The sequence below is a fragment of the Hemitrygon akajei genome, chromosome 4 (assembly GCF_048418815.1).
Source record: "Hemitrygon akajei chromosome 4, sHemAka1.3, whole genome shotgun sequence".
Taxonomy (NCBI): Eukaryota; Metazoa; Chordata; class Chondrichthyes; order Myliobatiformes; family Dasyatidae; genus Hemitrygon; species Hemitrygon akajei.
In genome coordinates this window covers 50,060,400-50,087,988 of record NC_133127.1, presented here as the reverse complement: position 1 = coordinate 50,087,988, position 27,589 = coordinate 50,060,400, and the positions used below count along the sequence as shown (strand labels likewise).

The 27,589-nt window shown below is 41.9% G+C and overlaps 1 protein-coding gene across 11 annotated transcripts in view; it reads left to right on the top strand.

The window, feature by feature from the left end:
* psd3l (pleckstrin and Sec7 domain containing 3, like) overlaps positions 1-27,589 on the top strand; it is a 502,996-nt gene that overhangs the window by 446,505 nt on the left and 28,902 nt on the right. For all 11 annotated transcript variants that reach the window (XM_073042543.1, XM_073042544.1, XM_073042547.1 and 8 more), the window contains 3 exons: positions 1,029-1,099; positions 24,670-24,827; positions 25,444-25,588. In XM_073042543.1, the coding sequence (XP_072898644.1) occupies positions 1,029-1,099; positions 24,670-24,827; positions 25,444-25,588 (374 nt within the window). The remainder of the gene's footprint in view (positions 1-1,028; positions 1,100-24,669; positions 24,828-25,443; positions 25,589-27,589) is intronic.

Sequence of the window (27,589 nt, the reverse complement as noted above, 5' to 3'; positions counted from 1 at the left end):
TTTCTGAATCAATATTTTTTTGCATTACCATTATTAGAGCAAAGCCCACACTCTGCTGGATGGAGACATGGCAGCTTCAATCAATGTAGGTTTGGTTATCTGCATACATAGTAAATGATATATGGGTGGAGCAGAAGCCAGGAGATAAGTTATGTGCCAATAAATTTGGATGACTGCTGACTAGTTTTGGAAGAAAAATGTGCAAGTTTGCAACATGGCAGTAGTGCTTTGCCAATACAATAAAACACAAAGGCATTCCTTTGAAGGGTCTGCTAGAGGAAGTTCTCAATACTTTGAAATCATATGTTGTTATTTTTGATTGAGACTTTCTGGTATATAGTGTGATGTCACCTGAAGACATTGCAGCTATCAGAATTACTTAGGATTCAGACTCATCCTGTAATCTAGCCCATCCATCCTTGTTTTCTATAATTGATATGTCAACTCTTTATTCCTTTCCACAGACGCTGCCTGACCTACTGAGCTCTTCATCTTGTGTGTATTACCTTTGTAAATTATGTTCACAGCTCAGTGTATGCAAATATTCATCCTACTGTTATGCCCATCTTTTATGTGAAAGGACCTGAACTGCTGTTCTTAATCTGTGTTATCCATTCTCCTTGAACGGGCAATGATGCTATGAACATGCAGTGAAAAATATGTTGATAAGCTTGTGAATGGGATGACATGGAATAACTTCGAGAATTAGATTTGATGTCTTAATTCTAGATTTGGCCCAACTCTGCATTATTCTTGGAAATTTTGCAAGGAGACAACTGATATCTTTACAGCTGTTTGTTTCAGTAATTTATTTAACTAATGTTGTATGCTTATAAATTAGTTTTTTTAAATCACTCTCCAACCATCCGTTTGTTTACAGAAGTTATGGAACTATTCCTGAAAGAACATTCTCTTCCTAGAGCACATTCTATTCAAGATGGAAAGTCTAAACCAATGGCACTTTTATTGACTCTGAAACTTACTCCTCTGTCTGATCCCTACATGTGTTTTTTTTTGTGTCAATGCAGCTCCCAGGGGAAAAAGAGGTTGGAAAACATTTTACGCTGTGCTCAAAGGCATGATTCTTTACTTACAAAAGGTAAACTCATCCTCTTTTGATTCACTGATGCAGTTCAAATTGTCAATGTGCCTTGCTTTGCAGCAAATGTATGAAAAGTTCTGGATGCCAGCAACCTTGTGGATCATTTTCTGGTGAAGTGTTACGTACCCCGTAACTGGGTCACTTACCAGCAAAGATAGAGAAGTCCGTTGAATTCTGATGGTACTATTTTTAACAGTATTTATTGATAGAAATACACAAAAATAATATCAGTGCAAACACACAGATAATATACGTCGTCAATACTAAATCTAAAAGCGCGGGTATAATAATAATCAATAAGAAATAGCTCTATCGTTGTCTAGGGGATAATGAATTGTCCGATGGAAATAGATAGTTCGTTCAGTTCATACAGGCTTCAGCCGTTGGGGACCCTGTGTGGCAATTGTTGGAGAGAGAGAGAGACGGGTTAAATCTTGCCCATTCTGTTTATGATGTCAATCCTTCGAGAGTCGTTGAGAGTTGAGTTCCCCGTTGTTAGCTAAAAACCGTTTTTCCATGGCAAAGGTCACTGATTCCGGGCAAATGGAAGCGGACGCACGTGGCCTTCCACCAGCTTTCGCTATTACGGGATCGCTAGCGTTTCTTCTGGTGCGTCTGAGGGGCTGTTCCCACAGACCCTCTTTTTATCCTGACTCACAGGGTCTCAGGTGTCAATCAGGTTGGGATGATGCAATCCCTCCACCAACCTCCCCCCTTGTTTCATTGCCTGGGGCGTCGATGCATTGTACAGGATGCAATACACAAGTCCGTCTCCAAGAGACAATAGCCGGCATCAATGGGTCCGCCTCTCGGAGGCCAAGACACATTCCACCGCCTTGTGGATTCGGCATGTCTTTCTCTCATTTCCTGGGTCTCCTGAATTGACTCAATAGTGATCTTGCGAGCCTCTCAAAGGAGGGGGCTATCCCCCGCACCCTTCGGCCCCTCAGAGCTGTGGTACATTCATAACACCCCCTTTCTTCAAAGCGTTTTCACCAGCGGTGAAAACAAAGTAGTACAGAGTCTTACAGGATTTTAGAATCTAACACAATACAAAAGCTTTTCTTTTTCACTACAGAGTAATACAGTTATACATTCAATTCAGCATCTAGATGGTTACCGATTACAATCGTCACTTCCTTGAATATCTTAACATCTTGTACCCTACTAAAGTCTTGTAGCATCAGACTCCAATTTAGTAACCACCTTTTTTTTCTTCAGCAAACAAAACTAAAGAGTTGTGATCTTAAGCTTACGTGTATACTACAAAAGTTCATGCAAATACCAATCGTTATGTTGCTTTCAAACTTAACAGGCAGGCTTCCATGGGCGTTGTCTTTTATTATTCACAGGCTTTGTCGAAATCCCTTAAAACCGGTTTCTGCTATTTAAAAATGGCGTCCCCATTAACCCTCGTCTCTTTTCTGGTTAGTTCCCACGTGGGGAGCTTGGGTAACCTGGCAAAATAGGCTTTTGCCCGCTTCTTTCATAGGAGTTATTTTATCAACACTGTGTCCCAAACTTAGACCATCTTCTGAATTTCCACCCAATTCTTTAATTTTACGCAAGTTGCTAGTTTTCTCTTCAGGACCCTTCAGGCTATTAGTTTTCAGTTCAAACTCTTTGTTCAAGCAGCATTTCAAATTCTGCCTTTTCACACCACACTCTGGAATAACAATAGCATGGGGGCCCCCGTCATCTTCCAACTCAACCTGTAAGTGATCCACAGGTTTTAAATTTTTTTCATTCGATTTGAGAACTACATATTTCCCATTTTCTTCAGTGATAATATTCATCTCCCCACGTTTGATCTCTGCATTAACTTTTAACACACCTTCGAGCACAAATACCTGGGAACTCTCACTTCCCACTTTTACCAAGGTTAACCCTTTCTTCACTGAACCAAGTCTATCTGACCCACAAGGACTGCATTCCTTTTCAACTGAATCAAATACCTCAGACTTTTTCTGAGCTCCATTATTAGGTTCAGTACCACGTGCATCCACATCTTGGACACACTCAAATGGGACATTTGCCTCTTCCAGGCTTTCAATACCCGTACCCGGTCCAAATTCTAAATTCCCCTGATTCTCCCAGCTACTCTCTGGGAAACTCCCTTCCGGAGAAAACTCAACCCCACGGGCTGAAACAACCTCATCTGCCAACCCAGCAGACTTCTTCAAGGTAATGGCATCCTTTTCATCTAGGACTGCCCTCATTTCATTATCGGGAACCCTTTAGAATTTTCAACTTCTTCAAACAGTTCTGCCAAACCAGACAGATCATCCATGTCCACCTCTGGACCTTTTAACAGCTTTACCTGTTTCTCATCTCCATTTCCTGCCTCTAGCACTTCATTCCTCGCTAAGGGCAGGTCTATCTCCTCTCCCTTACTCTCTTTCACTTTACTACCCTCTGTTTTACCACCCTCCAAACCCTCATGGTACAGAGTCGGTAAAAACCTCTCGGCCAAATCGATACTGGCCAGATTTAAACTGCTCTCGTTCTCAGCTGCCTTTCTCGACATGCTGCGAGTGACCGCGCATGCGAGATAGATCTTGGAATCTAGGGGCGAAGCCTCAACACTCACAGGCTGTTTTGTCAGCGTCATTGCCGACCAAACCTTACCACCGGCTAAATCGTTACCCAGAAGGACGTCCGCGTCAGTTCTCGGGAATTCTGATCGCACCCCCATTTCAACTGGTCCAGAGACGAGCTCACAATTCATAATGATCTTATGCAAGGGCACCATTTCCGTCCCTTTGCCTATGCCTTTCACAGCTACCATTCCCGTCTTGCGACCAAAATCTAGTACCTTACTGCTGATCAATGATAGTTGCTCCCCCGTGTCTCTCCAGATCCGTACTGGAACTGGGGTGCCTCCCTCCCTCACAGACACGGTTCCGTTTGACATACAAGTCTTAGCCCCTTCTCGTACTCTGTCTACCCGGGGCTCTCTTGTCGATTTACTGATTACCACGGCACATCCGATAGGGACTGCTGCTTTCCCTTTTTCTGTCTCTTTCCTCAGAGCAAAGCACCTAGATGCAATATGCCCCCCCTTTCCACAATTAAAACAGGTCAAGCCCGGAAATCTCTGGCCATCTTGCCTTTCCCCCTTTCCATCTTACCACTAGCTCCCGGCGGGACCTCTGCCTCGGCCGGCCGGCTTTCTCAATCGTTCCCACGGTCTCTGGGAACTTTTATTCGAGGAAAACTTTGTCTTGTGGGTTTGGGCATATTCATCTGCGAACCTAGCAAATTCTGAGATAGATTTATTCGGCTTCTCATTCAAATACATCCGGATATCCTCCGAAACACAACCTTTAAATTCCTCAATCAGAATTAACTCCCTGAGACGCCAATAATCCTCGTCCACTATTTCTGCAGTGCACCAACGGTCCAAGAGCACACCCTTCTCATAGGCAAACTCGGTATACGTCTGATTCCACCCTTTCTTTAAATTTCTGAACTTTTGTCTATACGCTTCAGGTACTAGCTCATAACTCCGGAGAAAGGCCACCTTTACTTTGTCATAACTCTCCTCCTCTTCCTCCTCCATGGACAATGCCGTATATGCCCGCAGTGCCTTCCCTTTTAACACACTTTGTAACAACGCCACCCACTGTTCTCTGGGCCACTTCTGATTCACTGCCACCTTTTCAAAAAGCAAGAAATAACTAACAACATCCGTCTCCTCGAACGGAGGTACTAACCTCAACTCCCGACTAACATTAAACCGCTCCTCTCGGTCTGACCCCTGAACTCGTTGCTCTTGCCTTAACTTCTCCATCTCCAAGTCATGTTTCCTCTGTTTCTCTGCCTCCCTCTCCTTCTCGGCCCTTTCCTTCTCTTTCTCAGCTGCTTCCAGCTGTTTTAACTGAAGTTCATGCTCTCTTTGCTTCTCAGCTCTGTCCTGCTCTAACTCTTTTAGCTGGAGCGCATGCTCCCTTTCTTTCTCAGCCCAGTCCCGCTCTAACTCCTTTAGCTGGAGCTCATGCTCCCTTTGTTTTTCAGCTCTTTCTTTCTCCTTCTCAGCTGCTTCCAGCTGCTTTAACTTAATTGCATGTTCCAACCTTAATTTCTCCAACTCTAACTGAGCCATCCCACTAGCTGGTACCTTTTCAGGGATATTTTCCTATACCTCAGCTGTAAACACATTCTTCCCAATATAATACTGAGTTATTGCCCTTCACACCTCCCGCTTTTCATTGACAACCTCACCTCTGCAAGGTTTAACCCCTTTGCCAAATTTATCAAGTCTGATTTGGTGGCCACCTCCAGCGCCTCCAGAGTCGGGTTTTCTATAAATTCCCCCAAGTCCATCTTTGCTGGTTTCCCGTCTGGCTACCCGCGTAACCAGATCCAAGTTTGGACTTACAAGCCCGATTCACTGGCTCCCCAATTTGGTATCAGATCTCGAGACGAGAACCCCAATTGTTACGTACCCCGTAACTGGGTCACTTACCAGCAAAGATAGAGAGGTCTGTTGAAGTCTGATGGTACTATTTTTAACAGTATTTATTGATAGAAATACACAAAAATAATATCAGTGCAAACACACAGATAATATACGTCGTCAATATTAAATCTAAAAGTGCGGGTATAATAATAATCAATAAGAAATAAGCTGTATCGTTGTCTAGGGGATAATGAATTGTCCGATGGAAATAGATAGTTCATTCAGTTCATACAGGCTTCAGCCATTGGGGACCCTGTGTGGCAATTGTTGGAGAGAGAGAGAGACGGGTTAAAATTTGCCCATTCTGTTTATGATGTCAATCCTTCGAGAGTCGTTGAGAGTTGAGTTCCCCGTTGTTAGCTAAAAACCGTTTTTCCGTGGCAAAGGTCACCGATTCCGGGCAAATGGAAGCGAACGCACGTGGCCTTCCACCGGCTTTCGCTATTACGGGATCGCTAGCGTTTCTTCTGGTGCATCTGAGGGGCTGTTCCCACAGACCCTCTTTTTATCCTGACTCACAGGGTCTCAGGTGTCAATCAGGTTGGGGATGATGCAGTCCCTCCACCAACCTCCTCCTTGGTTCATTGCCTGGGGCTTCGATGCATCGTACAGGATGCAATACACAAGTTCGTCTCCAAGAGACAATAGCCGGCATCAATGGGTCCGCCTCTCAGAGGCCAAGACACATTCCACCGCCTTGTGGATTCGGCATGTCTTTCTCTCATTTCCTGGGTCTCCTGAATTGACTCAATAGTGATCTTGCGATCCTCACAAAGGAGGGGGCTACCCCCGCACCCTTCGGCCCCTTAGAGCTGTGGTACATTCATAACAGAAGGAACAAACATAAAGTACAGTAAAACTCTGCCGTGGACTGTACAGAATAAAAACAGAAATAATTCAATAAATTGGATTCAAATGAAAGATGTTAGTGATTGTTTTACCAAACCTGCACCTGATTATATCGACTGTTATTCCTCCCATTGTGCAACAGACTCCCTGCTAGCTCTGTAATTCATGACATTTTGTGTATAATAGATGTTAAGTGAGTTAGGCTATTTCACCAAGAAATCAAGCAGGGAATTCAGAAAAAGCCTCCCTTTCAATAGATCTATACATTTCACAGGAGGCAGGACATAAAAGTTGGATAGATTTATTTGCAGAGTTTAAATGCTGGCATGGACTAGCTGGGTAGAATGGCCTGTTTCTCAGGTAATCGCTTCTGGAATTGCCAGACTTCTGAATGCTGCCTCAACTTATCTTCTAATGGGATGGAACAGAATCAGTAAGCGTATGGATCTTTATCTTTCATTGCAGACAGTATGTGCAGTCTACAACATTTGCTTTGCATTAATCTGAAAAACAGGTTGATGTCATAATACATCAAAGATTGATGGAAATAATTCTTCAGCTGAAGAAACTACTTGACAATAGCACTTGTCGACTGCAAAGTAATGGCCTGTTGACAAAGAGTAATAGTTGCTGCAAGCAGTGCATCAGTTGATTACTTTCAGAGTCCAGCCAATTTAAATGGGATTACTTGCGTGGTGGTAGGAGGAGCCTGTATTTGATGAACTGACATCTTCTATAGCCTGGAATTTTTAAACCTTAATTCTTATTCTGAAATGCGTCAATTGTTCACTTTCAGGACAGCTGCTGTTCACGGGTTAAGTTGTGCAAGGCAGATGTATGAAGCAGCATTTTTTTTAAAATTCAGAGCTGGGGAAGGAGTGCAGTGTGGGAGGAAGACCTGTCCTTTTCAACTTTGATGGTTGGACATGCAATTCCATCTCCATTTTTGTTTTCCTGTTTTCATTCCTTGATTTTTCAATTGCGTATCACACATGATGCGCATTATCCAGGGAATTTCTGAATCCATTGTATTTCTTAACTTATTTCCACTAAATTTCCATAAGACATAGGAACAAAATTAGGCTATTCAGCCCACTGAGTCTTCTACCATTTCTTGGCTGACTTATTATCCCTCTTCAACCTCATTCTCCCGCCTTCTCACTATAGCCTTTGACACCCTGACTAATCAATAACCTATCAACCTCTTCTATGAATATACTCATTTATTATACTCACAGTAATTCATTGCAATTAATTCCTCTAGCTAAAGAAATTCCACCTCATTGCTATTCTAAATGGACATCTCTCTATACTGAGGCTGTGCTCTCTGAAACTAGATTCACCCACCATAGGAAACATCCTTTCCACATCCGTTCTGTCTAGACCAGATCACCGCACTCCCTGTCCTTTTAAATTCCAGTGAGTACAGACCCAGAACCATCAAATGCTCCTCATATGTTAACCCTTTCATTCCCAGAATTATACTTGTGAACCTCCTGACCTCCTTCAATGCCAGCTTATCTTTTCTTAGATAAGAGGCGCAAAACTGCTCACAATACTCCAGGTATGGTCTGACCAATGCCTTATAATGCCTCAGTGTTGCGTCCTTGCTCCGATATTCTAGTCCTCTCGAAATGAATGCTAACATTGCATTTGCCTTCCTCACCACCGATTCAAGCTGCAAGTTAACATTCAAGGAATCCTGCGTAAGGACTCCCAAGACTCTTTGCACCTCTGTGTTTTGAATTTTTCTCCCATTTAGACAATAGTCTATGCATTTATTTCCCTACACTATATTCCATCTGCCACTTCCTTGCCCATTCTCCCAATCTTTCTGAGTCCTTCTGCAGACTCTCTGCTTCCTCAATACTACATCCTCCTCCATCTGTCTTCATATTGTCTGCGAACTTGGCCTCAAAGCCATCAATTCCATCATTCAAACCATTTTCATATAATGTGAAAGAGCAGTCCCAGTACCAACCCCCCCCCAGTCACCAGCAGTCAACCAGAATAGGCTCCCTTTATTCCCACTCAGCCTCTTGTCGATCAGCCAGTCTTTTGTCAATGCTAGTATCTTTCCTGTTAAACTATGGGCTCTTATCTTGTAAAGCAGCCACATGTGCAGCACCTTGTCAAAGGCCTTCTGGAAATCCTAGTTAACAACATCCACTGAATCTCTTTTGTCTATCCTGCCTGTTATTTCCTCAAAGAACTTAAACAGATTTGTCAGGCAAGATTTCCCCTATTGTATCATGTGCCTCCAAGTAATGTGAAATCCACTCCTTAATAACGACTCCCAACATGTTATCAACCACTGAAATGAGGCTAACTGGCCTGTAATTTCCTTTCTTCTGTTCCCTTATTTCATAAAAAGTGGAGTGACATTTGCAATTTTCCAGTCCTCTGGAACCATTCTAGAATCTAGAGATTCTTGAAAGATCATTACTAATGCCTATGACTAATTTCCAACAAATTCAAAAAAATTACCAGCCTACTAAGATGCTCAAGAGATTAAATGACATACCATAGGCCAAGTCTTGCAATAAGAAGAATCTGTCAATGTCATATTTATACAAAATCAAACTTCATTTATTGAACACCTGAACACCTACGCCCTGTCTGCCAGAGAAAGCAGGATCTCCCAGTGGTCACACGTTTTAATTCCACATCCCATTCCCATTCTAATATGTCAATTCATGACCTCCTCTGTCAAGATGAAGCCTCACTCAGGTTGGAGGAACAACACCTTATATTCCGTCTGGGTAGCCTCCAACCTGATGGCTTGAACATTGATTTCTCCAACTTCTGTTAATGCCCCTCCTCCCCTTCTTACCCCATCATTTATTTATTTATTTATTCATTCCTCTTTTTTCTCTCTCTCTTTTCTCTTTCCCTGTCCCTCTCACAATAACTCCTTGCCTGCTCTTCATCTTCCTCTGGTGCTCCCCTCTCCCTTTCTTTCTCCCTAGGCCTCCTGTCCCACGACCCTCTCCCTTCTCCAGCTGTGTATCCCTTTTGTCAATCAACTTTCCAGCTCTCAGCTTCATCCCTCCCCCTCCTGTCTATTCCTATCATTTTGGATCTCTCCCTCCCCTTCCCCCTTTCAAAATTCTTACTATCTCTCCTTTCAGTTAGTCCTGATGAAGGGGCTCGGCCGAAACATCGACTGTACTTCTTCCTATAGATGCCACCTGGCCTGCTGTGTTCCACCAACATTTTGTGTGTGTTGCTTGAATTTCCAGCTTCTGCAGATTTCCTCGTGTTTTCATTGACATATGCAGAGTTGCAATAGAAAAGCTTAATTGTAGCAGCATCACAGGCACATAGCAGAATAAAAACAAGAAAAAGAAACTAAACAATAATTATAATTTTTTTAACATAAGAACACAATTACAACAAAAATAAACAAAGTAACAAACTCTATTGTCCAGGCATCTCCACTGATCGAACTGAGCACCAAGACCCTATTTATAAGTTAACGTGTAGACATAACTCTGTTCCCATGATTCTTAATGAAATTCAGGAGAACTTAATATAAGTTGAGTTTGGTACACGCAAGATTGTGTGTCCAGTTTCTGTGGCCTCAGTGCAAACTGAACCATGATGATGTTCTTGAATTTTGTCATGTCTTCATGTGGTTGGAAGAGCTCATTCATATTTCAGTAGCCAAACAGTGTACTGTGTTGTATATGGTGTGTATGTAAAAGGGTATCTCCTGATTTACCATGGACGTTAGCATGAAAGAAGTGCTTTTAGTAAAGACACTGGGTCTGCCTTTACCCATGTGAGCCGTTATTGAATTTTAAATTAAGAATTACAGAGCAATTTATTACAGGCTGCTTTCATCGTTGGTTTTGAAAGGCTGAGCATTACTTTAAAACAACGAAGCATTTCAGAAGGGTGTATAGCAGAAAAACTGCTTCCTTTGGTGGTGTGGTACCAATAATTCAGGAAATAGCAGCAGAATGAGACCATTTGTCCGCTCACGTTTGCTTCACCATTCATCAAAGTCATGGCTGATCATCTCCATGTTCCATGATTTCATGAATATTCTGGGAGGGATGAATTCAAATCAAGGAGGCTCACTTTAAAAGTATTTTGAACTGAAACCAAGAAATGTTTATCACAGGAAGGATAGTGGATGTTTAGTGCTGTCTGTCTCCACAAAGCTGTGGATCCTATAATTTAGTTAGAGCTCCGTAGACTTTCAAGACCATCAAGAAATGTGAAACCATGCTGAACAAATAGATTTCTGATACAAGTCTGCTATGATCTCATTAAATGGTGGAAGGGCTGAATGGTGTGATGATATGCAGTGAAAACCACTATAAAAGGGTAATTAGTGACTGATATAACATCAAAGGTTGTGACTCATAAGCAAAGCAATAATCTTAAGATTTAAATACCTTAAATTATTTTGCCTGTGGTCTATGCTTAGTTTCTCTCGTGTATTTTTAATGCTGAGAGTCATATGTGAGCTGTTTTCAAATGGATCAGTGTTAGGAGAGGGAAATAAGGAATGGAAGCAAAGCATTTGTAAGGTGGATTTAAGAAAGAGCTGATTTTGAAAATGAGCTGGGGACTAAGTGTTCTAGTGGAATTATTTTTATAAAATCATCAACGCAGGTTTACAGCAATAGTTAAAAGGAATTGCAATAGATTTGTGCCGTTTAATTTCCACAAACACAGCAGAAAATAAACCTACACTCTTCATGGTGCATATTAATTCAGCTCCGTTTGTGAATCTTGGTTTTATCAAAAAGCTGTCTCCTTCCCTCTCTGTCTTTCCTTCCAGAAGCAGCTACTACCATACCAGTTACAGAGGTGACTAGGGTATTTTGATAAAGTTTTGTCCTGCCCTTCTCTGTCATCAAGCCCTATACTTTCTAATCAGATTACAATTAGGAGCATGATCTCTGATTGATTGGAATAGATATATTTCCCAAATTGAATGCCCTGAACTTCCTTTGTAAGCTGAATTTCAGAACCAGAGTCAAACTACATAAATTATTACACTTTGCATTCTACATATACTAGAAATCATACTTCTATCAAATTGTTTCATGCCATTCCATAGCATTATGATTTTTCAATAGTATAATTTTCAACAGTGATCCAGCATATTTCAAGGATTTATCCCAGGATACTTCCTCAGTAGAACATCTTGGTGAAAACAGTATCACTGAATTTCGGTAGGATCTGTAATAATTTCTTTTGAAAAATCAAAGCTTGTCAATAACATGGAAGAGAAACTAAACCGCTAGAATTGTAAGGATATTGTCAGTGTACAAATGTTCCCAATTTAAATTGTAATCAGTCTTTAGTGATGTGAAGATAATGACAACAACCATTAGAATGAAATTGGGAATAAAGAATCTAACATGACATGAGTCCACAATTCAGTTAAATATTTGCTTCAGTGAAATAGATGAGAGCTTGTGTTTGTATTCCATTAAATCTATCAAGAACTGAGCTCAAAGCATCAGGTTTTCCTGGATCCCACCCACTGGCTCAACATCCAGTCCACCTGCACTTTGTGGAGGGCTGAAGGCAGAGTGTCTCTAGTAGAGAGCAAATTCAGATCAAGAGGCCTTGGCTCACAAAGGCCATATAGCTTTTGATAGCTCACCAGCTGTCAAAAATTTAACGGTTTTTAAATGTCTCTAATAGACAACTTTAAAACTTCAAATAAATTTAAATAGTGAATTAAATACAAAAGAAAAAGATTAAAAGCTTTAGAATAAGCCAAGTACCTATCTTTTCACTTGAGTAGAATTGTTGATCTTTCATCTGCTGCCCTGTTGTAGAGCAGAGACTGGGATACAAGGTAAATTTGGATCTCTTTCCAACTTAACTTACTCCTCCCTGGGCTCAGCAGGGATTCCAGTAGTAGAGCAGGTGTGCTGGTCCTTGACAGTGCATACCTGCAAGTCCAAGACTTCCTGAGGCAAGAATGGCCAATATCCAAGAGTACCCCTACTCTTCATGGAACACATGAGAAAATGAGCACCAACTGTCAGACAGCAGAATTTGGCCCAGTATAGCTACAGAAGGCTGTGTATAGATCCCAAAACTGCAGCTGAGCACCACTAATAGATATTCTTCTTTTACTAATCAAACTTGTGCCAGAATTAATTAACATTGATCATTCATGAAAATGTGACACGGTGTACTGGGAAGGTGGGCTCAGATACTCAGACAAAGGCTCATGGTGCACTTCGGCAAGCTAGAAGACTTTCAGGTGTGCACGAGGAAATCCGCAGATGCTGGAAATTCAAGCAATGCACACAAAATGCTGGTGGAATGCAGCAGGTCAGGCAGCATCTATAGGGAGAAGCGCTGTCGACGTTTCGGGCCGAGACCCTTCGTCAGGACTTCGTTCCACCAGCATTTTGTGTGTGTTGCTTAAACTTTCAGGTGTCACTGGATCACAGGGAGGGGAGATGAATCATCAAGCTCCTCCAATTTACTTGCCGGTCTATTCTGATGCTTAGTAACAGCTTTGGGCAATTCAACCCTTCAGGTGTACTCTGCTACTCATTGGATTCATTTACTGCCTCGCCTCCACAATGCTCTCACTCAACAAAAGACATATCATTCTTTTATATGTTGCAGTAATACTTGATATGAGGAATATTGCTCATTTCTAGTGGCCATTGTGTGAAGAGCAGCTTTCTTTTGCTGAATAATAAATGATCCAACTCTAAGATTAACATCCCTCACTTCAATCCATCAGCAGAGGTAATGGTTTCTCTGCATTTACCACAACAAACCCTTTTATGATTCTGAGCTGTAGGGAAGTGGCTGTGAAACTACAATGGATTCCAGTTATTTGGGCCATTGGTGATTCAGGGAAGCTCCTTCAAAGTTCAAAGTAAATTTATTATCAAAGTACGTGTCTGTCAACATAGGCAACCCTGGAATTCATTTTCTTGTGAGCATACTCAATAGAATAATAACCATAATAGAATCAATGAAAGACCACTCTGAATGGGCATTCACCCAATGAGCAAAAGACAACAAACTGTACAAATGCAAGTAGAAATAAATAATAATAAATAAATATTAGAGAACATGAGATAAAGAGTCCTTAAAAGTGAGTTCATAGATTGTGGGAATATTTCAGTGATAGGGCGAGTAAAGTTAATCCCCTTTCATTCAAGAGCCTGATGGTTGAGGAGTCGTAACTGTTCCTGACCCTGGTGGTGTGAGACCTGAGGCTCCAGTACCTTCTTCCTGATGGCAGCAGCAAGATGAGAGTGTGAGCTGGGTGGCGGGGGTCCTGATTATGGATGCTGCTTTCCTGCAACAATGCTTCATGTAGATGTGTTCAGTGGTGGGGAGGGCTTTACCTGTGATGGACTGGGCTATATCCACTACTTTCTGTAGGATTTTCTGTTCAAGGGCCTTGGTGTTTACATACCAGGCTGAAGTGGCAGCCAGTCGATATACTCTTCACTGCACATCTATAGAAGCTTGTGAATGTTTTAGATGTCATGTTGAATCTTCGCTAACTCCTAAGGAAATGAGGCACTGTTATGCTTTCTTCGTAATTGCACTTGAATGCTGAGGTCCTCTGAAATGATAACACCAAGAAATTTAAATAGTATCTTATTATTTATTTATTTTTATTATTCTACTGAGTATGGCATGCTCTGATGAGGACTGGTTCATGGACCTTTGGTTTCCTCTTCCTGGTCAATAAGCTGCTTGGTCTTGCTGAGGTTCTCGCTGTGGCACCACTCAGACGGATTTTCAGTCTCCCTCCTACATGTCGATTTGTTTTTGATGATTCAGCCCACGACAGTGGCCATTGGCAAACTTGAAAGTGGCCCTGGAGCTGTGCTTAGTCACACAGTCATAAGTGTAAAGCGCGTGGAGCTGGGGGCGGTGGGGGGGGGGGGGGGGTGGGGGAGGGTTGTTCAAGACACAGCCTAGTGGAGCACCTGGGCTGCTGCAGATTGTGGTGGTGATATTGTTGCTGGGGTCTGCAGGTGATAAAATTGAGGGCCTATTTGCACAAGGAAGCATTGAGGCCAAGGTCTTGAAACTTACTGATCAGTTTTGAGGGGATAATAGTGTTAAATGCTGAGCTGTGGTTGATAAAGAGCATCCTGATATATGCATCTTTGCTGTCCAGATGTTCCAGGGTTGAGTGAAGAGCCAGTGAGATGGCATCTGTTGTAGATCTATTGCGCCGGTAGGAAAATTGGAGCAGATCCAAGTTGCTTCTCAGATTTGATATGTTTCATCACCAACCTCTCAAAACAGTTAACCACTGTGGATTTAAGTGCTACTGGACAATAGCCACTGAGGCAGGTTATCATGTTCTTCTTAGCAACTGTATTAGTAAAGACTGCTTGAAGCAGATGGGTACCTCAGACTGCCAAAGTGAGAGGTTAAAGATCTCAGTGACACTCCAACCAGTTGATCACCACAGATGTTTAGTACTTAGCCAGGTACCCTGTTCGGGCCAGATGCTTTTCATTGGACTGTGTCATGTAACACCATGGTCCTGAAAAACATTGTCTCATTTTTACTATGTACAGTACCAGCAGTTATGGTCGAAATGACAATAAAAGTGAATTGACTTGATTGACTTGACTTGGATCACCTTCCTGAAGGATGCTCGTAGGTCAGCCTCAGAGACAGAAATGACAGGATCATAGGGGGCTGTGGGAGGTTGTGATGGTCAGAGCGAGCACAGAAGGCATTGAGTTCATCTAGAAGTGAAGCCCTGTTGTCACCCATGTTGCTTGGTTTTACTTTATAAGAGCCACTTATTTGGGGCAACTCATAAAGAACAAAAAAATGAAGAAAATATCTGGGATTCTTTTTGTTTATTTGGGAAACAATGCTGTTTGAGAGGAGACCATTGCCAGCCAGTTTTTAACTAGCGTCGGACGGTTGCGCTTGTGTGGCCTTTAGACACCACGCTGATTAGAGCGAAGTTTTTTAAATAGTGTCAATGATTTTTCTCACTGATAGTTGGTGAGGAATAAGCAATAAAGCAATTCAGAACTGTTTTACTGACAGCGGGTGTCAAGCAGTGAGGCTTGTAGATGCGAGAATCAGCTGGGAGTGAAAATGAAAAAATTTCACTACTTCCATTAGTTAGGAACAATGAAGTATTTGAAAGTATTGACTATCATCTTGAATGTTACAATGAAAATGAAGATTTGGAGGCTGCAATCATCGAAAGCACTATATGAAGGCAGTCCATTATTTGTACTAGGTGTCTGCACTGATTTTGTTCATTTACAGTCAATCTAAAGAACATGGCAGCATACAGTGTATGAATTCCTCCATCAACGACTACCAAGAACTAATACATAGTTTTATAGCACTGTACTGCAGTAGTATTGGTAGTGTTCTGATTTGTTCTATATTTCATTCAAATACATAATTTGTTACTAAGTTAAAATTAGTTTGTCTTTTTTATACCTTTTTAGCTATTTCCATGAAACTTCAGGTAATTGGGACAGATACTTAATTCGGCCAAAATGTACTGGTCCCGATGTGTTCCAATTAACCTGAATCCATTGTATTTGGAGACTAGAACTAGCAGAGTCACAATGAATCAAATGATCTCTCATGTGCTGAAAGAGGTATTAAATATTGATTGCTCACTATCTAGTGGAGAATGGCATCTATTTTCAGACAGTCATAGAAAAATACATCATGGAAACAGGCCTTTCGGCCCATCTACTCCATGCCGAAACATTTAAACTGTCTAATCCCATCAACCTGCATCTGAACCATAGGCCGCCATATCCCTACTATCCACGTACCTATCCAAATTTCTCTCAAGCTTTACAATAAGAGCTTGGACACACCACTCGTGCTGGCAGCTCGTTCCACATTCTCATGACCCTCTGAGTGAAGAAGTGTCCCCTCATGTTCCCTTAAACACAGCAAATTTCACCTTCTGTCCATTGAGCACTGTGAAACAACAGAGTTGACAGTTCTGTTTAAATTGCCCACTACTTGAGCCCTCTTTTTGCTGCCACTCACTTTACTCTTTGAGTTGTTTTTATGAGCTGTCACTCCATGTCAACAAGCTGCCCATCTGCTTTGTCCTGAGACAGAAGGACCAAATAGCCTCTCTCATCAGCACTGTACCTTGTGAGTCCTGTCAACAAAGAAACTTAGAATCAGAGGCAGATATGTGGAAGGGAATAAAAAGGTAGTAAGTGTAAAGAAAATGGGGAGATTGGGATGCAGCAGTGCAAAGAGACTCATCCTGAATTATCTCTTCATTTGTACTGCTGACCTTCCCTTGAGAATAACTATGTCAAGGAGCAGCCATCTTGAGGACCAGCCTAGACAGTGTTCTAATATTTGGTACCATAGTGAGATGGTGATATGCAACCTGGTTTTCAGTTCTCTGGAGACTCATTCCAGGAATGCAAGTGTGAGGTTCTGGTTGGTTACGTGGATCCCAATTATGTGGATTCAATTTTATTGTTCTCATAGGCACATATGCATATGGAATAAATTAGCTTGTTGGAGCACCGGCACAGTAAATTACAAGCATGACAAACATAAGTTAACAGAGTTAAATTAACATAAATTTAGTATTAGCATTCATTTTCCTCCTGTGGGCAGCAGGGAACCAGAACAAAACCAGACAACTGTGAATAGTATTGCTTGCTTTGTTGTCTCAGCAGCGCGTGATGTACAAAAGGTGAAGATTTCCAATATCAGGTGCCAGTCTGTCACGGAATAGCAAGAGGTGGATGCTTAACACTTCATACAGCACAGAGAGAGATCATCTGATTCGTTGTGACCCTGCTGGCTCTGCTGAACAATTAGTTCCACTCTCATTTGCTCTCTCCTCATTGCATAGCATATTCCCCTTTACCAACTACAATTCTCTTAAAAATCACTATTAAATCTGGTTCCATCACTCTTTTAGGCAGTCTGCTCCAATTTACAATAACTTGCTGTGTAATAATAATTTACCCTATTTCCCCTCACCAACTTCTTAAATCTGTGATTTCTGATTCCGGTTCTTATCAGTGTAATCTGTTTCTAATATAGTATCTGACAATACTATGTTGATTGGCCTTATCTCAAATAATAACGAGGTAGCCTACAGAGAAGAAGTTATCACCCTGACACAGTGGTGTCAAGAAAACAACCTCTCCCTCAATATCACAGAAACAAAGGAGCTGGTTGTGGACAACAGGAGGAATGGAGACAGGCTAACCTCTACTGACAGCAATGGATCTGGGGTTCAGAGGGTGAACAGTTTTTAAGTTCCTCGGCATCCACATCACCAAGGGTCTTACGTGGTCTGTACATACTGGCTGTGTGGTGAAAAAGGCACAACAGCACTTCTTTCACCTCAGACGGTTGAAGAAGTTTGGCACGATTCTCCAAATCCTAAGGTCTTTCTACAGGGACACAATTGAAAGCATCCTGACTGGCTGTATCACTGCCTGGTATGGGAACTGTACTTCCCTCAATCGCAAGACTCCGCAGAGAGTGGTGTGGACAGCCCAGTGCATCTGTAGATGTGAACTTCCCACTATTCAGGACATTTACAGAGACAGGTGCATAAAAAGGGCCCGAAGGATCACTGGACACCCGAGTCACTCCAACCACAAACTGTTCCAGCTGCTACTATCTGGGAAACTGTACCGCAGCATAAAAGCCAGGACCAACAGGCTCCGGGACAGCTTCTTCCACCAGGCCATCAGACGGATTAATTCACGTTGATAACAATTATATTTTTATGCTATATTGACTGTCCTGTTGTACATACTGTTTATTACAAATCACTATAAATTGCACATTGCACATTTAGACGGAGACATAACAAAGATTTTTACTCCTCATGTATGTGAAGGATATAAGTAATAAAGTCAATTCAAGATGCAGAGCTTTTTTTCTACAGTTACAAGTCAATCAATTTTATTCAGTTTGTTGGAGCTTACTGTGGGCATATGTACATAATTCTAATGCAGTAGAACTGGATTTGTGGGCATTTTTTGCAATGTTTATTTTATTAGCTTGAACGCTGTGGTCAGAACATTGATTTCTTTACCGATTCAGTTAAAAATTTCAAATCAGGCTCTGGTGTAAGTTAAATACGCACTAACTGGAGTCAAAGCAGCAATTATTTTGTTTTTGATATTCAAGGCCATCCAAATGATTGACTGTATTGTTTACTGCATGGGGATAGACGATGCAGGGCTCGAGTGGCAAAGTTGCATTAACTAGATGGAGGAAAAGATGATATTTATTGTACTTCTGCCAGCTAGGTTTGTAAAATCTTATTAATTATTGATGCATGCAGTTCCTATGGTTGAGCCATTGTCTTTGGATGGTGTGGTGTAGACTGAGTGTTATTTAGCTGATTTAAGATTGAGCAGGTAGAACTTTGCTGTGAATCTACTGTAACAGAATTGTATAGCATTACTGTGTAGTGAAAAGATAGCACTGTGAAAATAAGTCAGGTAACTATAAAGGTCTTCTAGAGGTCAGTGATTCTATAGTTGCACAATAATAAATTTGGCAGCCAGTTCACATCTTTAAGTCTCAACAGGCACTTTTGATTTTCATTTTTGCTTTCGTACTGAAGGTTTGAAAGATCAGTTTATTTTAATCTATTCCTCTCAGAAAATGGTAGGAAGGCCTTCCTGGAACCAGCAGGTTGCTAAGTAAATCGGACACATTCCAATATAGGCATGTTCACTAATTTGCCCATTTTATCAATGATTAATGTGATCAAACAGTTTTGTATACAGACTCTGCATAGCCTCCATTAAGAATACCAGGACTTTGCTAAAGAGGATGAAGAAATGACATTATGTCAAGTAAAGTCTAGGACAGGAGTTTCCAACTCAGGATCCACAAAACCCCTTGGTTAATGGTGGGGATCCATGGCATAAAAAAGATTGGGAACCCCTGATCTAGGATGTCGATGCCATTTTAGATTAATGGGCAGTTACTTGTTTGAGCTTGATGAGAGGAAGCTCACATGCCTTGAGGAAGAAAGGTTTAGGTTCGCGTTTCAGAATCAGAGTCAGGTTTAATATCACTGGCATATGTCATGAAATTTGTTGTTTTGCAGTAGCAGTACACTGCAATACATAATAAAATAAAAATGTGAATTACAACAAGTCAATAAATATAATTAAATTAAATTAGTGCAGAAAGAAAGGAAAAAATAGTGAGGTAGTCTTCATGGAATCACGGTCCGTTCAGAAATCTGATGGTGCAGGAGAAAAATCTGCTTCTGAAGCATTGAGTGTGTGCCCTCAGGCTCCGATACCACCCCTCTGATGGTAGAAATGAGAAGAGGGCATGACCACTTAATGATAGATGCCGTCTTGTCTCGGCGTCACCTTTCGAAGATGTCCTTGATGCTGGGGAGGATAGTGCCGTAATGGACCTGGCTGTGTTTACGACTTCCTGCTGTTTCTCCAATCCGTGCAGTGGCCCCTCCATACCAGATGGTGATGCAACCAGTTCACGGTACATCTGTTGAAATTTGTGGGTGTCATTGGTAATATACCAAGTCTCCTCAAATTCCTAACGAAATATAGTAGCTGCTGTCAATCCTCCTTTGTAATTGCATCATTATATTGGGCCCAGCATAAATCTTCAGAGATGTTGACACCCAGGAACTTGAAATTACTCACCCTTTCCACTGCTGATTCTTCAATGATGACCGGTGTGTATTCCCTCGACTTCCCCTTCCTGAAGTCCAATGTCGGTCTTACTAACATTGAGAGTAAGATTTCAAACAAGAGAAAATCTGCAGAGTGTAAGGTTGTTCTGGTGACACCTCTCGACCAGCTGATCTATTTCTCTCCTATAGCCTCCTTGTTACCATCTGAAATTCTGCCAACAGTAGTTGTGTTGTCGGCAAATTTATAGATGAATACTATAGATGTGCGTAGCCACACAGTCGTGGGGGTAGAAAGAGTAGGGCAGTGCATCCTTGAAGTGCGCTAGAGTTGATTGTCAGCGAGCAGGAGTTAGTTTTTTTTCCGATCTGCACCGACTGTGGTCTCCCAGTGAGGAAGTCAAGGATCTAGTTGCAGAGGGAGGTACAGAAGCCAGGTTTTGAAGGTTGTTGATTGGAAGTGAGGGTATGATTGTGTTGAATGCTGAGCTGTAATCCATAAACAGCAGCCTGGCATAGGTATTACTATTGTCCAGATGATCCAAGGCAGAGTGGAGAGCCAGTGAGATTGCATCCACTGTAAGACCCATTGTGGCAACAGGCAAATTGTAATGGGTTCAGGATCCCTGCTTATGTAGGAGTTGAGTCTAGCCATGACCATCCTCTCAAAGCACTTACAAGGGAAAATCTGCAGATGCTGGAAATCCAAGCAACACACACAAAATGTGAGTGCCACTGGGTGATAGTCATTCAGGCAGCTCACCCTACTCTTCTTGGGCACTGGTATGATTGGTTGCCCTTTGAAGCAGTGACAGATTGAAGAGACCCTTGAAAACTCCCTTCAGTTGGTTGGCATAGGTTTTCAGAGCCTTACAATCAGGGCCTTATGCCTTGCGAGGGTTCATCCTCTTGAAAGATATTCTGACATTGGCTTCTGAGGTAGAACCACTACAACTGGCTGTTCATTCCAAACACTCACCACTCTTTGTGTGAAGAAGCCACCTCTGATGTCCATTTTAAATCTCTCACCTCTGATCTTAAAACTACACCCTCTAGTTTTCAGTACTTGGTTCCTGGGTAAAACGTTAAAAAGAATTTAGCACAATTTATTTGAATATCAGATAGTAAAAGATTTAAAGAAAATATAGACCAGCTTGTAGGATGGACAGACAAGTAGATAAAGTTGAACAAAAAAAAGTAACATGTTACTCTTTGGTAGGAAGAACACAGAGAAGCAACTGAACCAAAAGGCATGATTCTAGAAGATTCTAAAAATATGTAGTGCTTAGTGTGGGCAGGTTGAAAACATGGTTAAGATAAAACAAAGAAGTGCTGGATTCTATAAAACAAGGCACAGGAGCAGGAGCAAGAAGTCATGAAGAACCTTCATAAAATGTTGATCAGCCACATATCCAGTTCTATGCGTGACAGTTTGAGAAAGACATGGAGGCTTTGGAAAGGGTGCGGGAGAAATTTAATAGAATTATTCCAGATATACTTGTTAGTTTAGTGAAGCCGCATTTGTTTTGGAATAGAGGGTGTTTCAATCAAGGAGTCATCTAAAAGCCATAAAGAATCCAAACAGATTAGGACCTCCTATTGGCAAAATGGTGAAGAACCAGAGGGCATAGAATGATGATGATTGGTTGAAAAGACTAAAATGAGAATCCCCCCTTTCCCTTTCTCCCATGGTCCACTATTCTGTCCTGTCAGATCTGTTCTGCTGTCCTTTATCTCTTCCATCTGTCATCTTTGAGCTTTTCACTTCTCTCCCCCTCCCACCTACCATCCTCTGATATGTTTTCACCTATCATGTTCCAGCTTGTATTCCTTGCTCTCCCCATACCTTCTTATTCTGGCTTCATCCCTTTCTTTTCCAGTCCTGATGAAGGAGCCCTGCCCGAAATGTAGGCTCTATTCCTTTCCATAGATGCTGGCTGACCTACTGAGTTCCTCCAGCATTTTATGTGTGTTAAGTTAAGAAAACTCTTGTCTTACCAGATTGAGAGGTTAGTTTCTGGAGTATATTACTGAACAAAATGGGATGAGATAAGGGAAAGTTCAAATGTGACATTCGAAAGAGAGCATGTCAATTTCTAAAGGGAAAGAGTGTTAGGGCTGTAGAGAGAGGCTAGGGAAAGGGACTTAATGACAATTAAACAGGTATGTGGATTGTTAAGTTTTTCAAAGTTATGGGCCAATTGCTGGCAAATGGGACTAGTTTTAATGGGTCAGCACAGACAAAATGGGTTGAAGGGTCTGCTTCTATGCTGTATGACTACTGGGTGACTCTTGCATGGAGTTACTCTTGCATGGAGTTAGTTCCATCCCAATGGGCCAAATGACCAAAGATTCAAAATGCACTTATTATCAAAGTATGTATGCAGTATACAACCCTGAGGTTTGTCTTCCAGCACACGGCCATGAAGCAAAGAAACATCTTGGAACCTGCTGAAAGAAAACATCAAATGCCCAATGTGCAAAAAAAAAACTAATCATAAAATGGCAAAAAAACAAGTGACTAACACACAGAGTTTTAAACATCAGACCGCAAGAGTCCTTGAAACAGTCTCGGAATGTTCAATTTAGTTCAGTGCAGTTCATTGACTGCAAGCTACAGCCACAGCAGCCCGATCAAAATTACTCAGAATAGAATTTAAAAAGGAGAAACCAGAAACACAGGTAACTGCAGAGTCCTCTAAAAACGAGTTCAATCCAGAAACTGCGCCAATCAAACATCGCCCCAGACCCAAGACTCCTGCACCTTCTTCCGGCAGCAGCAAGCAAGAGGGAGAGGGAGACTGGTCAAGCACAGGCAGATGACGCAGAACACCCCCTCACCTCCCGCTGTCGTCCTCTTGCTCGACACTTTAATCGTCAAGTTGGTTGAGGTTTGTATCCACTAGTAGGCTGCACACTCCATTCTCAACCTCGCTGAATTTCCTCAGAAAAATAAAGAGCACCAAATCGCTCAGTTGGCCCAAAATCACGTTATCATGATGCTAATTACAGGCTCCAATCACAGGCAGGTTATTAGTAGATACATATTTAAAAGAGGGAGGAGAAGTAGTAGTAATTTCATGAACTCTCTGTATTTCTGTACACTGCATTTCTCTGTTATTCTGTAGTGTTGCTCTCTCCCCAACCCTCCACTTCATTTTGTGTTCCCTTTCCTGGAAGCATTGTCATTAAAGCACAAACTACCCCTCGAAGTCTATATTGTCTCATCTGCATGTTGAGACACTGCTCTTTCATGGGCTGCTTGGCCATATGGAACATAACACATGAGCAAGTAATGTGTGGTTTCGCTCAAGGTAGTTTACAACATGTACCCTGATTTCTAACTCCTGAAGTACTCCACCACTTACCCTAGATTATTTCCCACCATCAGTTTATCAGGGCAGTTGTTACAACATCACCTAAGGTGAACCAGTCAAAGCTTTGAATTTGGGGACCCTCTGCAGCTTATATTTATGTAGAGCTGAAGGAGTTTTGCTCATGGAGTCTTATGTCACATATTTATGTAAGAACGTAAGTGTGCACTAATTATAGTGGTATCTCGATCAGCTTGGTAAGTGGGCCGAGGTTTGACAAATGGATTTCAGTTTAGATAAGTGAGAAGTACTGCATTTTGTGAAGTCAAACCAGAGTAGGATTTATTAGTGAATGATAGGATTTGGGCAATGTTATGGAACAGAGTGATTTAGGAATACAAGTACTTTGTTTGCTGGAAGTCACAGCACAAGTAGACAGGGTAGTGAAGAAAACATTTGGCATGCTGGTTTTCATCAAAGATTTGGGACATTATAAGATATTGATGAGACTGTACTGAGACCGTACAACTCTGGTCATCCTATTATCAGAAAGACATTACTAGACTGGAAAGAGTGCAGAGATTTATAAGGGTGCTGCCAGGAGTCAAGGACCTGTGTTATAGGGAGAGCCTGGGCAGGCTAGGAATTTATTCTTTGGAGCATAACTTTCTTTGGATTGAGGGGTAAAGTGATGCACACAGTCTTTTTCCCAGTGAGGGGAAAATGAAAACTAGAGGGTAGAAGTTCAAGGTGGAGAGGTGAGACATTCAAAAGGGATCTGAGGGGCAACTTCTTCACACAAAAGGTGTAAATGGTTTGTATGTAAAAGAGCTCCCCGAGGAAGTAGTTGAGGCAGATAAAACAAGAACATTTAAAAGACCCGTGGGACAGGTACATGAATAGGAGGGGCTTAGAGGGAAATGGGCCAAATTGAGGACAAGTGGGATTAACATCGTGGTCAACATGGATGAATTGGGCCATAAAGTCTGTTTCCATGCTATTCCATTGTAAGACTCTAAGACTGCATGTCTCGAGGACTCTGATTATATAAACCATCATCTGCTGCATACCTAGCCTATATGTACAGTAATACAACACAACTTGTAATCCAGTGAATGTAGATAAACCATGATTGAAACTCACAGAGCAGTGACAGTATTAGGGATTTATAGCCAGTCAACAGTGCTGGAGAGTGAACTGAATAGATGAATAGATTGACTGCTGTTGTCAGGTCTGACCCCAGATTTAAATTGGCATCTGAGAAAAGTTACTGACTCCCTCACTTTCTCCATTTCCTCCAAAGGATGAATACAAGCCTGAAAAAAATCTGTCAGAAGACGATTTAAAGAATGCAGTCAGCATACATCACACACTGGCAATCAAAGCTACCGAGTACGAGAAGCGACCCAACGTGTTCAAGCTGAAAACAGCCGACTGGAGGGTCTTTCTTTTTCAAGCACAGTGCGTGACCTTTATGAATTATGGATTGGTGGAAGGGTGTGGGATGGATCAGGAAAAAGAATCTTCTAGATCGGTTTTTTGAAGTTAGAGCATGTTTAGGGGTGTGTGTGTGTCTGAACAGACAAAGAGATGAGATCACACACCTCAGTCCCCAGCCTAAAAACATGTATTGTCCTTTCTCTTACAGTTGCCAAGTTCCTTTAAAAGCATTTTACTGAAACTTTATTTTCTCTCTTAATATTTTTTCACCTTTAAGTAGTATCTCTTGCTTGGGAACTCATGCCAGTTGCAATTTTCTCTTATTTCAGTAACTCTTCCATTTAAGTCACCTGAGGGCCACCATTTATTGCCCTCTGCACGGGACTTCTAACCTCCACACTCAGGAGGAGGGACTGAACCCTCAACCTTCTCATTTGGAGGTGAAAGTGATAATGGCTGGCAAGGGAAAGAACATGCACCAGTTATGTTTCAAATATTTAACCACCATGTGTGGGCAAGGAACGTAGCAGATTTTTACCCAAAGCCTGTCATGTTGCATCACGAGCCCACTGTTGTGTATTTGTACGGTTACCACTTTACTTTTGCTGTAACTTTCTGGGTGTTCATTGTTTTACAGAAGCCCTGAAGAAATGGAGTCTTGGATAAATAGAATGAACCTGGTAGCAGCCATGTTTTCTGCTCCGCCATTCCCAGCTGCTATTGGCTCCCAGAAGCGGTTCAGCCGTCCGCTTTTGCCAGCCACCACCACCAAGATGTCACAGGTAAGGCTTACAGTGAGCAAACAGGTTAGGTGCAGGAGAAGGGCACCTAGCTGCTGGAGTCATCTCGCATTTGATTTGTTTGCACCTTCTGCTCTGTCTTCCTGTCTGCCCCGGTACCTTTTCAGCCGTTACCTCCCTGCCTTAAAAACATTCAACAGCTGTGATTCGACCTTCAGGAAGAGAGCTTCAAAGTTTCTTTAACGGTTAAAAGCCGTGCTTCACCATTGTAAGGTCCACCGGTTCACCCTTCCACAGAGAACTTTGCTACTGGGAAACATTGCTAGGAAGTTGGGAGGTTATTGCTATGCTGCAGAATCTTCAGCAAAGTTCAAAGTAAATTTATTATCAAAGTACATAGATGTCATCAGATACAACACTGAGGTTCGTTATCATGCGGGCGTGCTCAATAAATCCATAGAACAGTAAGCATAACAGAATCAATGAAAGATAGTATCTCATTCAGATGAGTGGGCAGTGTCTAACTGAGCCACACTGTGGCATTTGCTGCATGACATAAGATGCAAAAGACTGAAGGGACAGTGCTTAGCAGAGAGAATTATCTAACATTCATGGTCACACCCATATTTAAATGGAAACAACTGAAAAGATGAAAGTTTAAAAAAAGAAACAAAAGTTCCCTAATACTTTTACCTTTCCTTCATACACTCAAAGCACATGGGCCAATTGTTACCCTTGTCTTGCCTCCACCTACCAGCCCTGATGAAATCAGATAACATCCCACATAGGTGTGGGCAGATCTGAAATCTCCAGGATTTGTTCATTTGGATGAACACAGCACACTTTATTTGCTTATGAACATTCTGTTCCAGACCCACCTTCACTAGAAATATGTAAACATGCACCTAGTTATCAGCTGAGAATGCAGGGATGATGTGGCAGAGGCATGAGGGGTAATTTTAATCTAGTTCACTCAGGGAAGCTGACATCCTCCCACTTTCCACCTGCTGTACTTTGTGGTTAATGGAAAGTTAACTCCTGGAGCGTTGAACTGACACTTGATCAAGCAACATCAGATTCTGTTTGAGTGTATTAGGTCAATAGTATCTTATTCAAAAGAGCTGGCAATGGTAATTACTTTCCTTTGAACTTCCATAAACAACCCTCCTTGTGTTATTTCCTCTTTTCCCTGACTGGATCACAGAAACGTTGTTAACATAATTCATGTACTGTACTGGGAATGGTGCTTGAGTGTACAGTGACAGCAGCTGGAAGTCTGATTCTGTGTCCACGTATGGTGTAGTGGGGACTTTCAGAGCACTTAACATTCCTGGCAACTTCCCGAAGAGAAGAGAAGAGAGATTAAAAAGGAAGGGGCCCCTGGATGTTCCAGTGTTTTCTGTATCCTGAATATTTCACTGGTAGTTGTAGCCCTAGATGTTCCCATGGTCTCTGTTACTGTGGTTTCCCAATGCCAGTTGAGCATCACGTGCAGTCTGAAAGAAACCAAACAGAGAGAGTGCTTACGTGTTGAGTTTCAGTTTTCACTCCTTTTCCAGTCCACTTGTTCAGACCTTTCCATTGGCAAGTCTGAAATAAAAACAGGAAATTCTGGAAAAACCAGCAGGTCAGCCAATGTCAATGGAAAGGCAAAAAATCAGTTTTTAGGTTGAGCATATTCCATTGGTGTTCCATGATGATCTTTTTAACTTTGAGATGACTGTCCAACCAAACAAACATTCCATCATGATCCGCCTTACTGCTTGAGGAAAGTGACTGTTTTTGAGTCTGGTGGTCCTGGTGTGGATGCTATGTAACCTCCTCCCTAATGAGAATGGAACAACCTGTTCATGAGCAGGGTGGGTGGAACCCTTCATGAAATTGATGGCCTTTTTCAAGTACTTTTCTGTATATATGTCCTTGATGGCGGCTAGGCTGGTGCCAGTGGTGCATTAGGTAGTTTTGGCTACCCATTTTAGAGCCTTCCTGTCTGCCACGGTGCAGTTCCTGTACCATGCAGTGAAGCAGCACATTAGGTTGCTC